Source organism: Micropterus salmoides, unplaced genomic scaffold (genome assembly GCF_014851395.1).
Source record: "Micropterus salmoides isolate LMB-PRFRI ecotype aquatic unplaced genomic scaffold, ASM1485139v1 Ms_hic_scaffold_15, whole genome shotgun sequence".
In the NCBI taxonomy this organism is placed as follows: Eukaryota; Metazoa; Chordata; class Actinopteri; order Centrarchiformes; family Centrarchidae; genus Micropterus; species Micropterus salmoides.
In genome coordinates, this window is record NW_024040596.1 from 20651505 (window position 1) to 20670459 (window position 18955).

The window sequence follows — 18955 nt, forward strand, 5'->3', positions numbered from 1 at the left end:
GAAGTAAAGTAACTGACAAGAGAGGATAGGTGAGGATTACAAAATAAAATGGGAACTAACTAAACTAAATTCCTAAATCGTGTCTCTAGCATGCCTCTCATTGAAGAGTAGAAGAGCAATGGTTTGGCAGGCAATGCAACGACTACCAGTGAGAAAAGCTGGTAGTGGATGACAGAATGAGAAGCCATAAACTGACACTATCCAGGGTAAGGAAGTGGAAATGTTGCAATCCCTCACAAACAACCAAGAATGGGTGTGCATCAATAACCAGTTGACTCATACCAAACGGCAAAGTGAGGTAAGTTTTATATATTTGTAAAACACAATGTGCTTTGTCGTTCCATGGTCTGGAAATGTTTTGCAGAAAAAAGGCAATCCAGGAGACATTGTTTATATGAATGGAGAAAAAAAGTGTACTGTCCAGGATGCACCAAGGCTCTTAACCTGTGTGGAGACAGGTATGGTGGCTTCAGCAGTGGGGAGTGTCCAGATATTGATTTTTGAGATTCCAATGAGGAGGCTGAAAAAATTTAAATGTAATTTGTAACAAGTGAGTGGAATAATTTTGTCTTTTCAAAATGCTTTCTCCATGATTTATAAAACATAAAAACAGGACTAGGTCAAAACCTGGCTGGACCATGTATGATACCCACTGATGACAACAACAACCCTCCCCTCTTCAGCTCTGTGTGAGAGACTGTTCTCATCTGCAGGAATAATATTCCATCCACACAGGAGGCGATTAACAACAGAAATATTTGAAAATTGAGTTGTTCTTAAAGGCAACTAAAGAGGCTACTGATTGAAGTGGCTGCTATGTCTTTGAAGTGGACAGAGAGCAGGTGTCTACATACCGTGGGGAAGACCGGGGATGCTTGTAACACGGGCCAGTTGTAACACGTCCAATTTCTCTAATAAGGAACAAGTCACAAATCATCTGATTCCCTTTGCACATGCTTAATTTAGTCCTTATTCCACATGGGGAAAAGGAGCGCCATGTGACAGGCACAGCCAATTTTAGAGGGATTTTTTTTTTTTGTTTGAAGTAAGAAAGTATTTTTACTTAATTTATTTTTGTTATAGCTTGGCTATAAACTGATCAAACTTAAATCATGTTGATTGTGTGTCTATGTAGATATATTTGATGAAGTTGTTAGTGCTAATGTTTTAGCTGTAAGGTAAGCTAGTTCATGGCTAAAAGAGTTGGGGTTAGTTGTAACAGCAATGAAAAGGTTTTGTTGTATTTATATGTTTGAAGTAATGTTTACATGTTTTATTATTATGTTCAAATGTTAATGTAAGACCTGTAGGCTTCTCTGTGGGCCCGTGAGGCCTGCACTCCAGGAGTGCATTGTGTCCACTGTGCAATACAAAAAAGCACAAACACACAGAGTTGCAGAGATAACAGTTACAACATTTAATAGCAGACACATGTAACTAGTTTGTGTCACATTCTTGAAAGACCTCTGAGATACAGACATACATGTCAAAAATGTTAAAACCATCCTTCGTCTTCCCTACAATGCTATTTTCAGTATTTTTGTTGTTTTTACAGTTCTGCTAAGTTACAGTGGCACTCAAGGTCATGTTCTTCCTTCCAGTAGGGTTCATACTCATCGTCTCTGATGACAACAATACTAATAATATTAACAATATTAACCATTCACCTTTTTTAAAAGAAATAAGAGACTGAGCACATCTGAGGACCTCAGGGAGGTTAGCATCCAGCATCTAGGAGTATAAAAACTAAAGGCAGCTTCGATTTGACTCTCAGTAAAGCAAGAATATTAGAACGCATGGTTCACAATCTCATAATCTCATTAAGCAGAATGTTTCTGGTGGGAACCTTGCTGCACCAAAGTCTGGTCTCTCTAAAAAGCAAAACTGGTTTGTGGGTGCTTGTCTATTTGTTTTATCTGATGCTTCTTGAAGTTAGGGTTGTTTTGCACGACATGTGCAATTTCCCATACGGCTAGGCGTTTTGTTGATATGGAAATGGACCATTCTGAACTGCCCCACCACCTCTAGTTCAGAGATCTGGTCTCAATCAGTTTCATATACTGTTAGATAATACTGGTAGGTGTGAAGCTGTGGAAACCTTCTTGCTCGACTAGAATGTTGTCATAAGGCAATTCCGCAAATCCCTGAACTACTTTCAATGACCAGATCTTTTTAATGTTCATTGCCACTGTTTTTTTTAAATTCTTTTTTGTACAATAAAGCACATTGCAACTACAGTATAGTTAAGGAGAGAAAGAGAAAGAGAAAGATTCTGGTTATGACATGTAAACAGTGGTGGACAGTACTGTACTTAAGTACAAATTAGAGATATTTGTACTTTATGTCATACTACTTTATAATTCTACTCCATTACAAATTGTCCTTTTTACTAATTACATTTATCTGATCAGTTATTAGTTACTTTACAAATTAAGACACAAAACACAGGAAGAGTTTAAAAAATATGATGTTTTGTTATAAATGAAATAAGTACAGCTGAATCAATGGCAACTATTTTGATGGTCGTTTTTAAAGTCAGTTTGTCATGTCAGCAATCTCTGACTTAAGCATAGCTGTATTAATAGTACTTTTTTACTTTTGATCCTTGAGTATTTTAAAAGCAGGTGCTTTTGTACTTTGACTCAAGTAGAAATATAAATTGAAGACTTTAACTACTACTTTTAGTGGAGTAATATTTAGTAAGCGTATCTGTACTTTTACTCCAGTACAACGTTTTTTATATTTCGACCACTACTCCACATAAACTATTGTTAAGGCATGAATATGGGAGACTGTCTTCACGAGAAAAACAACAATAAAGGTTGTTTGTACAAGTCGTTATTATGAACCATATTTATGTTTATTGTGGCAGGGACTTCTAGTAGCCATGCAACGGTAGCAAAGGAATTGTTACTGACTTCTGTCACTTTACTTTTGTTATTGACTTCTGTGACTTCTGACACATGACTTATGTGATTTACTTACTTAAATCCAAACACAGGCTTTCCTAAACCTAACCAAGTAGTTTTGTTGCCTAAACCTAACCAAACTGTGACCATTTTAGAACGGTAATCACATGTTTAAAGTCATGTGGTACAGGTCACGTGACTTACATAACATAGATAATCCCGTAGTATAATGAAGGGACTAAGCCAATGGTTAATACTCATATGTGTCATTTTGGGAGGCAGTGATAAAGGATCTATGTTGTTGGTTTGGTTGGATGACTTGTTGGGTTAATGTCATTCACAAACATGTATTGAGAACCTTAACACTATTTAAAGGAAACACAACTGTTGTTGTTGTGGCCTAATGAAATGCTGTTTGAACGATGAATGAATGAATGAATAGCATGTTTGGGCACCTCAACAATGGAGTGACAAAACATGTTCCGATTCTGATTTCACACCAGTTCAGTTCATTTATTATTATCCCAAGTGGGAAACTTTACTTCCAGTCACACAATAAAACATTCAAGAATCAGATAAACAACACAAGTACAAAAAAACAAACAAAAATACAAAAATGTGGAGGTCGTTTTTTGCACAATAATATTTTAAACAAAAGGTGTACAGTTTTCCAGAAAGTAACCTAGGGCAGCTTCATACAGGTACTGCAGTCAAGTGTAAGTGAAACTGAATAATACAGGTAGTTAGCCACAACATGATTGCTAATGGTGCTGTGATTACTGTGAATATCAACAACTGCTCCCTTTTTATTAAAGTTTGCAAGCCTGATTTACATTAGCGACCTACTGAGAAGCAATTACAGAACGTAAACACACTGAATGCCAATTGCTTTAAAAAAATACCTGTCAAAATAGCAATAAAAAAATATTATTGAGCTGGAGCTACTTTTACATCCTACTTTTGCAATTGTTTTGGTAGATCTCTCATCTTTTCATCATTTAATTCATTAGATTAATTCACTCTCTTGCTCCTTTGATCTGAGACAAAATTTATCAAACCTCTCTAGAAGAAACCATATACGTTTTGTCTCAAAAATACTTAATTGTGCAACCCAACCTAGTATTAATTCTCACCAAAGGTGAGGAGGTTAAATCAATTACAAAATAAAATCAAAACACATCAATAATCATTCAAATCAGTGTAACACTTCTTCTATGTACAGCTTACTTTATATGCAAATCATAGTGCAGCTTTTCCAAAAACCCAGGAAATGTTTTAGGTTAAATTTAGACATGGGACTTTGCACTATAAACAGACAACGTGCACCTATTTAAATTTGAATACACACATACACACACACGCCAACCCCAATACAAGATGTGGGACCCAGCAGGAATGAGGCCTGTGAGGGGGAGCAGGAAAGGTGGGTGAGGAAGTGGTGAGGGTATTCATCTACGCACTCCTACACAGAACTCAGATGTGGATGTGAAAGAGATATGTGTGACATGTTCTCATTTTGCCATACCAAAAAGTCTTGCATATTGTAAAATATGAAATACTGTGACCATAGGAATGATGTTTTTGATAGTAGGAGAGCAAACATTACGTAATGTGTCCATTAATAAATGAATTACATCCACTCACACACTTTGCAAGATTCAAATTTTTTGCCACTTGACCTGATTCACAAATGTGTTTCTCTATCCAAAGGAAGTGAAAGTTGCTGTTGTGCAATAATGACCCCACTAATTTTTACATTGTTGGAAAAAAAGCTTAGCTATTTTATCTAAGACATTTCTTCAGACTGTATACATACAGGATCAAACAAAGAGCCCTCTAGTATAGAAACTTCTGATTACCCCAAGTTAATTTTGACACTAATGTATGCAACTACTGAAACTATGGCACACGCATGTTAATAAGAAAAGCAACAAGAATGAGACATACCATCATTTAAAAAGAAAAGTGTACATATCTACTGCATATGAACATGCACAGTTGTCACAGCATCTTAACTGAAAGACTTGTTTATCATCTCCAAATAGACCATTAACACAAGAGACTAAAATAGGCCTTTTTGAGTTTAACAGAGTAAACTAGGTCTTCTCTGTGAAACGGGTTTGGGTATACCTCCTGTAAGCACAGCTGTGGTTTCTCTCAGGTGTTGCTGCTGCTGTTCTCAGCTGTCATTTTGGAGGAGGCACCGGATGTATACAGATCTTTAAACAGGCTCAGCACCTGCTTCTTGTAGGTCTTAATGGCAAAGAAGTAGATGACTGGGTCCAAGCAGCAGTTGAAGTTCATTAGTGAAACTGTAATCTGCAGGTAGAAGACAGAATATGAAAAGAACAATTGATGGGGAATGTTTGAAAATAAATGAACAAGCACAGTTCCTACCTGTAAGGACACCTTAAAGGCTCTCAGTTCCTCGCAGGTTGGCTGGTGGTGTATCTTTCTGGACATAAACTGCATAACATTGATGTGGTAAGGGCTGAAGCATATGATGAAGGTGAGGAGGATGAGGAGAATAATGGTGTTGGCCTGGTGATTCCTCCTTGATCGACCAGTTACAGAGTTCTGCTTGGCTGCAGCTCTTAGCTTCAGGTTGATCTTGGCATAGCAACCCATTATGATGATGAGCGGACAGCAGAAGGAGATGGCACAGGCCAGAAGTAGGAAGTAAGGGATGGAGCGGGAGCCTTCAAAGTTGAAGTACTCCATACAGGTTTGTCTTTCCTGGTGCTCACGCAGCATGCTGCGGAACAGCAGTGGAGCTGTCTGCAAAGATACCAGAGCCCACACCAGGCAAGAGACCCTGCGAACCACCCCAACACTCCGTAAACACTGCAGCCGGTGTGGATGCACCATGGCTAGGTATCGGTCCAGACTGATACAGGTCATAAAGCCAATACCTGGTGTAAAAATAATGAAGATGCATTTCTGTTTATACTGAAAACACAGAGCAGAATGGGAAAATGAACTGATCTTGAATTTCGCCCAAATTGGTTTTTCGGCATCTCATTTCTATTCTGATAAATTTTGGTCAACAGGATTGTTTGATGCAAGTTCACTCTTAAGCTCACACTGTTTTGTTGTCCCATGTTGACGTATTTCACATATAGTTTAGAATGGAAAAATAAAGTTACATGAAGTGTATTGGCAACAGAAGCATTAATATTACCTGCATAGGTATTTGCAAAGAAGAGAAGTGTGGTCATTCTGCAGAGAATGTCACCAAAGGGCCAGTCAAAGTGACGGATGTAGTAAGTTATTCTTCCAGGCAGCGTCAGTGTGAACAAGGTATCAGATAGTGCTAAGTTGACCAGATAGATTGAGGTGGAGTTGAACTTCTGCTTCTTCTGGCAGATCACATAGAGTACCAAGCTGTTGCCGCATGCACTGATGATGAAAACCACAGAGTAGAAAATAGGGAAGAGGACGACTGCAGCTCTTTGGTAGACAAACACATCACAGCTGCTCTGGTTTGGAAAGTTTTCGGCTGAGTCCAGGGTGATATTTTTAACATCCATCCCACCTGTCATTTTGAGAAAAGGATCACAAATCATAAATCATTACAGGAGTGAAGTGTGTATAAGCAAAGGGACAAGAAACACCTCAGCCATTGATAAAGGCAATCATAGAATAGGGTACTTACAAGAGACAGGGTTCCAAAGAGTTCCCAATTTACTGTTAAGACTCCTGAGTCTGTTGGTTGTGATTGTAAATTCAGTTGCGATACTCTTTATCTATATCTAAGAAAGGGTTGTATGCAGTGTTCAAATCCCACCTCTCCTTTTTGACATCACATGTCAGTCAAACATTTTCATCCTGTAAGCCCCAGTAGTTGGTTGACAACATTTCATTGACAGTTTTGAAACAAATGTGATTTATAGTCCCCTCAACTTTAAAAGTTTGAAGTATGTTAATTAAATAAGCATAGAAAATACACATTTTAGAAAACACCGTCTTGCATTGTTTTAATGTCTTTGTGCTATTTTATTACATATAATATATATATATATATATATATATATATATATATATATATATATATATATATATATATATATATATATATATATATATATATCATGTTTTTTGTCTTTTTCTTCATGAAGCATTTGCTTCCTTTTGGCTCTGACTAATTATTAACTTGTCACCTGCAAAGGATTTTTGATTGCACTAACCACTGTGAAAGCTCCTATATTTAAATTTATTACATGCACCTTTGTGGTAGTGTGGTGGTGCAGTGGTTAGCACTGCTGCCTCCCAGTAAGAAGGTTGTGGGTTTGAACCCCAGTTGTCCTGACCTTTCTGTGTGGAGTTTGCATGTTCTAGTTTCTGTGGGTTTGCTCTTGTGTACCCTGCCTTTTGCCTGATGTCAGCTGGGATTGGCTCCAGCGACCCTGTACGCAAGATGAACATGTACATTTGCATGTTGTCACATTTGATGCTGTAGCTGACACCATTTTTCATAATAAGCACTGGCTAACATGTAAACCAACACATAGCCATGTAATCCTCTTACTAGCCACAACTCTGCACTAACCAGAAGCCAGCTCTTAACACTAAATATTAACTTTGTGGGGGGGGTTTTCCAAATACATTTTCATTACATTTATTAATTTAGCTGACACCTTAATCCAAAGCAACTTACAATTTCTATACATGTCAGAGGTCACACACCTCTGGAGCAACTAGGGCTTAAGTGTCTTGCTCAGGGACACAATGGTGGACGTCTCACAGTGGGAATCGAACCCAGGTCTCCCACAACAAAGGTAAGCATCGAAGAAGATGAATCCCCATAATGTGGTTAATACTAATGGTCTGTACTTGTATGTCACCGTTCTAGTCTTTCTGACCACTCAAAGCACTGTTACACTACGTCACATTCACCCTTTCACACACATTGAGACTAACTGCTCAGAACAGAAACTACCATTCACACACATATGGAAGATGGAAAAGCCATCGGAGCAATTTGGGGTTCAGTATCTTGCCCAAGGACACTTCGACATGCAGACTGGAAGAGCTGGGTGATCAAACCACCAATCTTCCTAATAATGGGCAAACTGCTCTACCTTCTGAGCCACAGCTGCCCAGGAGAGCTACAAAGTGCTTGTGTGTGTGAGAGAGAAATAGGTACAGAGAGAGAGAGAGCAATAGTGATACTGATTGTATTAATTGCTTCTCTGCATGCATGAAGTATCCATTTCAACGTGTTTGCTGTGTAAAATGTGCACACACATATGGTTATACCTAACTCTTGCTCCCATAGAGGTTAAATGCACAAACTGTATGTCACTTTGGACAAAAGCATCTGTAGTGTGACATGTGATATGTGTGGCTACAGTTTAATTGAACAGTGCATGTATTTGCACTACTACTTGCAGTGGGTGCAGCATGTTTTTGAGAAAGGTTAGATGTGTGAAGTGATAGAGTGTGAGGTTTTATAATTCGTTCCTGCCTCTTGAGGTTTCTCAAGTTTGTGCTCTGTGTAGCTGAGGTGAAGGCAGGCAGGCCTGAGGTGGAGCTGATGGGAGATAGAGAAGGAAGCTCAAGTATTGCTGGTGCTTGTAAAAAACTGTCACAATCCTGTGATGTGTGGATGAATCACTAACAGTTTGAAGAATGTCACATCTACATATATCTCAACCACCAACCCCCCAAAAAGATTAAAAACAAGTGAACAATGTAAACTGAAAAAAAACATGGTGTTAGATTCTGAGAATACTTATGCTGGTATAAATGTGGCAATGTAAGCTTGCTTCAGCAAAGGACAATGCAGCAACTTCACTTCAGCAAACAAAACCGACTCAGTTTGCAAATTCTCACAACTTATAGTAGACAGTGATAGCCACTAACTTAGCCACTAACAGACAAAGAAAAAACTCATCAGCTGATATTTTAAAGAAAAGATTGTTTGCTCAGCACAGTTCACACTGGCATGACCCTTCAAAGTAAAAAAAAAAAAGGCACAACATAATGACCTCAATCGAAATGCAAATATGATACAACACACGTTCAAGTACAGTACAATGACCAAGCTAACAATACAAGTACAGTAGAAGCACACAGGCTACAATATCTCATCTTGCTCACCCACCAAAGCTTTCCAGGTTGGTGTAATTGAAATGGATGGCTACTGGATAGGCAAAAGGTCACTAATTGTCACCAGTCAAATGCGGTTATAATACAGCTCACTTAGGTCACAATAAGCGCTTCATGTAGACAACGTCACCTGCAGGTTAGGAGCCTGCTGCACTTCAGGCCTACATTTCATGCTCCATTAATTTTGTGAGCAGAGTTAAACATCTCGTACCATCTGAACAGTGTGCTGGAAAGGGAAAGGACAGTCGTTTGTTGAGCACTCACTAGGTGTCCTAGGGGTCTCTCACTGTTAAATACTGAAGGAGCACAGGAGGGCATGGAAAGAAGGAGATGATCGCTTCTGCTCATGCATTCCCTTTGCGTTTTCACTGCCCAAAATAGTCAATGTAAACCCATGTCGAGATTTCAACTATAAATATTAAAAAAGAACCGCATCAACAACTTTTACTTCTCTATTCACCTCAAACATATTACATATTGTATTGTATATCTGGTGATCTGATGGTGTTGAAATAAAGCCAAAAGCTGCAGCTGCAACAATGTCAATGTCTTTTTTGGAGTAATTCAACACACTGACATAAATACCTAAACGTAGTCAAATCATAGGGACTGCTTATATATCACAATATATCACATAACAGTATTCTAATATATACATCACCATCACCATGAAAATGGTGCACATAGTAGCGTGTAGTAGTGTGTTTGCCATTTTCTGGGTTGATGGGTGTGTGACATGAAAGGTCTTAGGAAATTGAAAGTGACGACCCAGCATGGAACATGCATGGAAGTCACTTCTCAGAAATGTGACCTTTTTCTGGTTGTTAAGTCAGGGGTGGGCTAAAGAAAGGGGGAGGAAGGGGGAACAAACTGATTCGAAGAGAATTATACAATAGTCAATGGTGCAACCACAGCCCATAAAAGAACACCCCAGAAGGCATATCGTTTTAAAGGCACCCTCATGGTGGAGGGGGACCAGTGGTGTGTTGGTGAGGCAAACTGGGAATGACTTCTGGTGTCCACAGCATGTGTGGAATAGCCAGCATGGTTCCACAAACGGTGCCTAACCAAATTTGGGATGTTTTTTCCTGCCAAAATGAATTGTGTATAAAACTTCCCCCACACGGTTTGGATTTAAGTCTGGTTTATCCAACAAACTTCACTGTACTGCTGTCTACCCATTCAGCAGCCAAACAAAAGAAATATTAGTGTGTAGTAATGGTTATTTTTTACACACAAAACACTGTACATGCGTGTATACAGTTGCAATGCAGGCTTCCAGTGATAACTGCTTTAAAACACAACACCACTAGAGGGGGTGATATCATTACATATCAGAAAAAATAATGGGCGCCATTGACAGTGAAAAAAAAATGAGCAAAAATGTTTCAGATTTTATAAATGTTTTCCTTTTCATTTTACATGTATGTGTTACAATTTTTTATTTAATATTCTTATTATACAAAGTCAGCGTAGTAGTGTTAAAATTGCGTGCTTATGTGCATGCGTGCATTTCTGCATCTGTGTGTGTGTGTGTGTGTGTGTGCGTGCATAAGTCGACTGCTGGACATACCGCAGGGGACTCCTGCATTGTCAGGGGGCCTCATGTGGCTCGTGTCTGTTCTCATCATCACCATCTCCCCGCATGCATCAGCCGCCGCCTGCCCTGCTCAGGCCCTGTCCCCTGCTCCACTATACTCGTGTGAAGACTCTACGTTCACACTTTGCTTCATACTTGTCACCTTTACCATTGATGAGATTTTTGTTGTTGTTTTTTTCAGCCAACACTTTTAAACCCTTTGCTTTACAGAGATCAGTATACTACTCCATTTTACATACCTTATTTGTTGTGAGAGACCAAACTGGCCGCTACCAATACAATGAAGAGAAAAGTGTTCTTGCACTGAATGAGGCCTTGTGAATGTGTGAAGGACCATACTTACATGCTGTCACAGGTGGACATGCATCTTAAAGAATGTCTACAATCCCTTTCATTCAAAGTGAGTCTTAATCTAACATGTCACAGTGTTGACATTAGTGTAGCTGGTTGTAAATAGCACACACCAGCTCATTGTACTCTGTGTTCTTTTGAACTGCTCATGACTTCACACCCACGAACATGCTGTGAATTCCACCTTTCTCCCACATTTAGGAAAGTCTCATGGTACATAAACTCATTAGCTTAATGGGCTCATCACACACATACACCACTCACAAGAGCGCACACAGATGGTAAGCTCTGATTGGCCCATACACATTGAGGGATTCAGTGTTTTCTTGATTGTTAAGAGTTTAAAAAGGATCGAGTTCAATGACTTTTAGTGGTCTGATCATTGGTGCCAGAGGCATCATTTTTAGTACCTCAGAAGTTGCTCCTGGGTTTTGGGCATTTAATCAAAAACATTGTAACAGAAAAAGCTTTGTTGTAGCTTCAGACAAAAAAAAACAACAAACAAAATGTAGCGCAATGAAACACATCAAGATTTGAAGTCCTAGCGCTGAAAAGATAGCATTTAAGGTTACACCACTGCTGGAAACCAAGACATTTTATTATTGTTATTCAATGATGTTGGACTGCAGTATAAAAAATAGATTTAGCAGTGTATAGCAAAAATAGTTATTTCCTAAAGCCTTAAAAGTTTTTTGTACTAATCATGTTGCTTACTTTCTAAGTGCAAGGGCCATAAAATATCACTTTGCTTTTTATCTCTAAGGAAAGATCAACCAGACTCTTATTAACTAATATTCAAAAACACCACTCTTGAATTGACAAATCCCTAAGAGTAGCTTCTATACTCACACTATTTTAAGTGAAGTTATATACTGAGCACTTTTACTTGGTTTACGCAACATAGAGCTACAGTAGCTTGGAATAATTAATGTGAAACGAAAATGTTGATATGGCAAAACAAAATAATTAGAATCCTACATGCACAGTTCATTTACAATATTAAGCAATCAAATGAACAAATGCAGTGTGAACACATGCATATGCAATGGAGTATTTTGAGATGATGAATCCTGAATGAATACAGGGCTGAAATTGTAGTCAACACAAACAAGTCCTGATCTAATCACACTGACAACAAACACTTATGGCAGATGCGGACACATGACATTTTGTAATTTGACTTAATGAGTTTTACATTACTTTTGTATTAAAAATAAGACGATGTATTATTGATCTATATGCCAATTAGCCCACTCCTCTCCATAGGTGAATCAGTCAGCTACAGTACAGCAACCTTGTGGCTGGTAGGGATTTAGATACTTGATATGGGAGTTTTAAGTAGCATGGGTACTTTTCAATACAGTTTGTTTTTGAGTTTACACTTCTTCTAAAATCATTTTTTAAAACCCCAATAAGATGAGAAATGTGGCTGAGCAGCACCATCTTCAGGATCTGATGTAAAACAATCCTTCAAGCTTAAAGCTCTGACCTTTGGCTTCTGCTTTTTCCGCGTCTACCGGTGTTTTTTTTATGTATTTGTTCATTTGTATTGTATTTCATTTTTGTTCATGTTAAATATTTAGGTTTCAGTGTACATATAACTGACCTGGGTTTTGTTGTGTTTTTCTGCCATCTCTGATTTGATTCGGTGTTCAAGGTAATCTTTAAATCTTTCAAAAATTATATGGTAAATATTTAACTTAACTTCAATGTGTGCGATGTGCATGGATCAAAACTCATGAACATAAGGTCAAACAAAAGATGTTCCAACAACTGGTGTATTTTTCACTGATTAGTTACCCTTAACATGTACATACTGTACAACACTTAAACAAAACTTGTATTCATCTGTGGCCAGTGACTCAGGCTGCATTTGTAGATGTGGCCTTGTTCCACAATCCGTGTCTTGGCTGGTTTTCAGGTCATCTGAGGCGATGTGCATATTTTGGATGTCATCTCGGCTGTTGTATTATTGTTTTATTCACAGGGCATGGACTAATTATTTCAACAGCTCTCTTCATCGGGGAGCAGACTGACAGTTGCCGTCATTGGAGTGATCAGTCTGTTTCTTGGGCTCGGCTGAGGCTATTTGATGTATATTAACAATAATTGGTGCCACCGCCACAATGATGTTTAGTAAACCTTTGTGCTATTTTCCAGGAGAATGCCCATGAGGAATTTATGAGTAGCTGCTCGGCCTAAGAAGACGCCTTCAGAGTCAGGACAGATGGGAGGACTGCTGTCCTCTGCAGCTCAGAGACACCATGACCTAATCATCATCATCACATACAGGACATCCAGTCTTTCTCATTGTCTTGTTGTCTCTTCTGATCAACAGAAAAGCTAATATCTACCACATACACTCCATTTCCGTTACTGTAACATTTCATCTACTGAATCATATAGAGTGAGTCAAAACAATGTGGCATGTGTTATCATAAACAAATGTAAGATACCTATGGGCTACCATTTGAGTGAGAATGTACCTGTCATATAATTGTGATATGTGAGAAAGTCATGCTCATGAACAAATTAGGTTGGATGTGGACCATAAAAAAAAAATTTATTAAGAAAATAAATGTGTGTGAAGAAATAGTTTGATTTTGTTGTTTGCAATTTCAAGCAAACACCAAAAAGGCCAGTAATTACAAGTAGAATGTGTCTGCCGAATATAATAGTCATAGCAGTTTGACTTTCACCAGAAGCTAACCAAGACGAACAATATCATGTTGTCATTGTTACAATTGCATATTTAGATAGAAGTGCTGTTCTCCTTTTACTGCTTGTCAACTTTTCTTGTCATGCTTTGTCATTCATGGTGGATGACAAGGCATGACTCAAGCTTTGTCTATGTTGTTGTGTTTGATTCTGTACAAGTTATTTTGTTCTGTACAAGATATTTGTTCCTTTTAATCTGGCAACCAGGTCTGATGCAGTGAGGTGGCTCTGTCTCAAGTTCCAGCATCTAGCAGTGACTCCAGCAGGTTTTGAGTCTGCCAGATTCTACAAGTGAATGAGAGGCAGATGTGTGGTGACAGCACTACGCTCATTAGGCCGAATCAGTGTCACACTGTGACAACTGGCCAACTTGAGGCTTCTCTCGTCACTCGGTACTTACTCCATTCAGCCAAGATCAGTGCGGACTCTCCTAGACCTCATTTCAAACCATCAACTGTTCTGGCTTCTCCCTTTTGCCTAAAACAGAACATTTTAGTTTTGGTTAGGTGTCTGATATGTTGATTAACTAATTTTCTTGTCATCCGTTGAATATAACATCACACCACACTTATCTTTGAGCCCAGTGGTATTCCTGCCTCTGACCACTGGTCTACCCCAACTCCCCAATCCCAGCTGTGTGGTCAGCTATGGCCCCTGAGGGCCTCCGTCCCTGGGCTGAAGTTGTGATATCTATTTCAGTCCACTAGAGACCAGACAGCCGCCACTGTGGCTCCAGAGAATTCCCTGTCCAGCGATTACTGATGGTTGCACTCCGCTCATATGCTTTAGCATCTCCTGTGTCCAAACTGCTTAGCATCTGATGGGTCGCTCTAAGCCATTATGGCCAGTTTGCAATTATAGATGTGTGGCTGCTGGACACAGAAACAGATGTGCTTTGATCTATTTACGGTAGAGTGGACAGGGGGGTCACAACAGCTTACTTCCATGCGTGGGTCAGCTCACGCACCTCTGACATCCCTTGTCTTTCAGTTCACTTGACATGCACTTGTGTTTTTAAATCAGCAAAAAGTTCAGTGATGAATGGGTATTTAGAGAGAAAACAGCGATAGTAGCAGCTTTATGTGTGTGTGTGTGTGTGTGTGTGTGTGTGTCAGCACATGTACATAATCAAGCATGTGTGAATGTACAGCATGAGTGTTTATGCGTTTAATCTGCATGTGCCAAACATAACCAAGCATGTGTGGAGGTGAGAGCTTGTTGAATGGAAATTCGGACAATCCTGTTGCACTAAATAAAAGGGAACCAATTCAAGCCCCATCTGTTTAAGTAGCAAAATTCACCAAGGGGCAAAATAGTTAGTGTTGTGGTACATTTTTAACGCCTTGTCTCCTTTTTCCCCCCTCAGCTTGAAGTGCTTTGGGTGGTGAAAAATGGAAAACAAATGTTCTGTTGACAGCTTTCCTATGCCCAGGGTGTGGGAGTATTTATATCATAAAGGTGCCAACACATCCTGGTTTTACAGGCTGACCATCGCTGGGGGGAGAAAAGAGGGGGACAAAGGGGGGTTATCCTGTAGCTCATTCTGGTAATTACTAGATCAGTGATGAACAGGCCTTGATAAGCCTGTGACAAATTAGCTTACAACTAAGTCTGCTGTGGTGTGAAATTGTTATTCATTTTAAAAGAGTTTAGCTTTATAATCAAAGTAGGACATCTACAAATGGAACCTTCTGATTACATGTTGGGTCTTGGTGTGACTACTGTATACTCTGGACCTGGACTGCATTAAGATTGAGGGCATGGCTGAATGACTGAATGTACTGTTGCGCCTCTACTGCTCAGGGCTCAGTAATAACAAGACTTGGCCCTGAGTTTTTAGCAGAGCATGCCTCAGTAATATTCAGTTCCACAGTAATTTTTCTTTCCTTGTCACTTGTCTTATTGTCACCACTTTGCTTGTATTAAAAATTCACGGGTCACTTGTATGGCATTTAGTGATTGTCTCTGGTGTACTGCATGCCCGTGCTAACTAGTCAATTGTGACCACTTTTCACAGCAGCAGCAACGCCTTGGGTGAACTGTGATTTCATAATGTTTATGGTGTCAGTGGCAAGCCTGACGAGAAAATGGTAATAACTCCACTACCAGTATGAATAATGAATGACCTCATATCATTTCATAAATCAGACAGGATGTACAACATATGGAGATAAGCAGTCATATTTTTGCCACTGCACATCACTGTTAAAAAAAGCACCACATTTAGACTGCTTTTATTGCTGTATCTTGGATATAGCTTGCAGCATGCTATGGGAACACTACTACTGTACCATCACGGAGGTGCACAGGGGGACTCCAACATTGACATTGTGCTGTAAGCAGGTCTGTCCTGAGGTGAACCATGTGTACACAGCTTTAGGTCCTCTCTGATGTAGGTGTTTCTCAGTCCGCCTGTGTCCTGTTGCGATCCCACTGTGTTTGTTCCACGTCAGTGTGCTTAGAGGAGTACTATGGGAACATTCATTCATAAGTTCCCATCTAGCAAATCACTGGCCACAATAGAAGTCATAGATATTAAAAAAGAAAAGCAGCAGTGTTGAAATTTCCATCTTCATCCTAAACGTTCTTACAGCTTATATTTTATCCACTGAAGTCTTTGAAAGTGACATCCATGTAAAGGCAACCACAGTACACATGTTTATTTATTGTAAAATTATGCCCGTAATCACTAAGCAACAAAAACCCAATCCCTCAACAAAATAACGGGTGCCTGAGAAGTTAATATTCTGAGGTCTGGCTGGACCTGCTCATTAATTCAGTTAAATGAAGTGAGAGAGGAGGAATCAGAGTCAACCGAACGAGAAAAAAGCCCTTAAAACCCATTTCCTGTGATTTGGGTAACGTGCAGAAAAGTCAGAGGCACAGTATTTGTCTTTGCCTCTCTTGTTCTCTGCCTTTTCTTTTAATGTGAATTTGTACTCATCTTATTTTCTCAGTTTGGTTTTCCCCAACTTTTTTCCTTCATTTATAGTAGTGCTGCTTCCCTCTCTCTTTCTCTCTTGATTGCTGCGTCAGTAACTAGGCGGTGGATTGGGTCAGGGGGCGCAGTCTGGTTTTGTCCACCAGCTTGGGGCTGTGAAGGCTAATGCCTCTTGACACTCTTAGCTCCATCAGTCCCGGCCGCATCATTCTAGTAATGCAGAAGTTATCAGGGCCTGGGATTGCGTGAGGGCTCTCATCTGGAAACCCAAACAACCTTAACCTCATTGAGTTCCTGTTGAAGAATGCAAAAATTAATGAATGGATTAAGTTGCTTCTTTGTCTCATTGGATTACACCACGTTGTTTGGGATTGATGTGCTTTTGGAGAAAAATCTCTAAAATATTCCCATGTAGTGATATGGTATTGCAAGGAGAGATAAGGAACATTTAAATATTTGCACCATAAACATACACTACTGAAAGTGTAGAGGGGATCTTGTAATTTATGTTCAAAGGCCAAAGTTTAACCCGGATTGTGTGGCCTCTTTAGCTGGTGTGCTGGTCTTTTCCAACCATACTCCACTTCCTTTACAGGCACTCAACTGAATTGTTGCTTAACCTGCGCAGTGACCCTGCCACTTGCTATCTGCACCCTTCTATCCCAGATCCACCACTACACTATTCCCCTTGTGGGCAAGGGTTTTGCTATGTGTCAACCAGAGCCACAGACTCGCAAAGGGAAATCCATAAAGCCTGTGTTAGGGCACAGAAAAAAAGTCAGCACCAGTGCTTACTCATCTGTTAAAAACGGAGTGATCTGCAAAGTTTGTATGAGAGGGTTTTTGACGGTGCCCTGCTGCTTTGTCAGTGCAGCACATGCTGCAGGCACTGGCATCCCCTATTGCCTTCCAGGTCATTGGCCAGGCTCAGCAGGAGGTGGGCTTCTAGCCCCATGACACATCCCTGATTCACAGCTGGATCCGTAACAAGGTATCATAGCAAATGAGTCGGTAAAACATCACTGGTTTGAAGAGCGTGAAAAATTGTCATGATATCATTTGTAATTCCTGATCTGGACTGCCGTTGGTAGGAGAAAGAGAAAGTGAGAGATCTGGTAATGATGGGGTTTTATTCCTCTTCACCATGTCCACCAGTTTCAGCGCACTCTCTTCCCCACCACCCCATAGCCTGACCCCCAAACTGATGCCTGGGGGAGGAGATCCAAGCTAATGTAAGGAGGCAATAATTAAACATCTCGTGCTTCTCAGCCAAGAGTCTTTTAGGTGTCGCACTCTTAACATGAGAGCTTTATGACACATTGTCCTGTTCTTGAATGTGGCTTTTGCTCCTCATTACACATGACTCATGAGCGGTCATGATGTGTCAGATTAGGCCTGCCCTGGTGTGTTGTGGTGATAGGGGTGTTTGCGGAGGTTGTACAGGGTAAGTTAGGAGTTTGGATGGTCTCAAAAATATTGGTGCTGAGCATGCAATTCAGTGCATAATGCATTTTATAAAATAAAATTGCTAAAGTGTTAAAATCTCAGCGTACAGTATAGTGTTAATTGTAATTTCATTTTAAAATTTTACATTTTACATCAAACATAAAAAAAAAAAGATATAAAATGTCAGTTACAAAAAAATCTATTATATTTTGTGTAGTAACATTCACGAAGGAAAACAATGTACCGTCATCAAAATTATATAAAACACACCATGTATTATGCAATAAAATTAGATACATAAACCCTTATGATGTTTAACCTTTCTGTGTTTAGAGTACAGTTGGCTGTGAGGCGATGTGCGGGTTTGATGGATGCAAAGAATGGACAAACATCAGCTCCCTCTAAAACCACAATGGAGACCTTGGATCTAAATGTCATGGTTTCATAAAGGATACACTGACATTTGTGTGATGGGATTTAGCCATGGGTTAATATAGCCATTGCTGGCACACTGCATTGATGTCCATCTCACCCGGGCTGTGAAGTCTATCTCACCATTTTTTTTGGTGCCCTCACAGAAGTTTCTTTCAAAGGGATGAATTGGATTCTATGCTGGTTAAAGCCAATTATTTTATCAGGAAAAAACTGTTTGATATGTAGGTTTGTTTTATATGATGTTAATGTGCCTCAGGAGCTGTTCAGATCATTCTTTTTTGGTGAGTGTTGGGCTGGGGGTGGGGCTGTTGGGGAAGGCAGGCGATCAGCATTGAAATCAGAGCCATGTAAATCTAATCAATTATACAGTTTTTCAGATAAAATGTTGGTAAATCAAAACACATTTTCCAAAAGTCACAGTATAATGAGAAATTTAAATTGGAA

General features: G+C 39.5%; 1 protein-coding gene across 1 annotated transcript; it reads right to left on the reverse strand.

Moving 5' to 3' along the window:
* Positions 1-3407: 3407 nt before the first annotated feature.
* On the reverse strand, positions 3408-6617 carry si:ch211-184m13.4 (uncharacterized protein LOC798560 homolog). The gene is made up of 4 exons (XM_038720983.1): positions 6565-6617; positions 6091-6444; positions 5307-5821; positions 3408-5228 (listed from the first exon to the last, which is right to left on the reverse strand). The coding sequence occupies exons 2-4, from the start codon at positions 6437-6439 to the stop codon at positions 5067-5069; spliced, it is 1026 nt and encodes a 341-aa protein (XP_038576911.1). The 5' UTR covers positions 6440-6444; positions 6565-6617; the 3' UTR covers positions 3408-5066.
* Positions 6618-18955: the final 12338 nt, after the last annotated feature.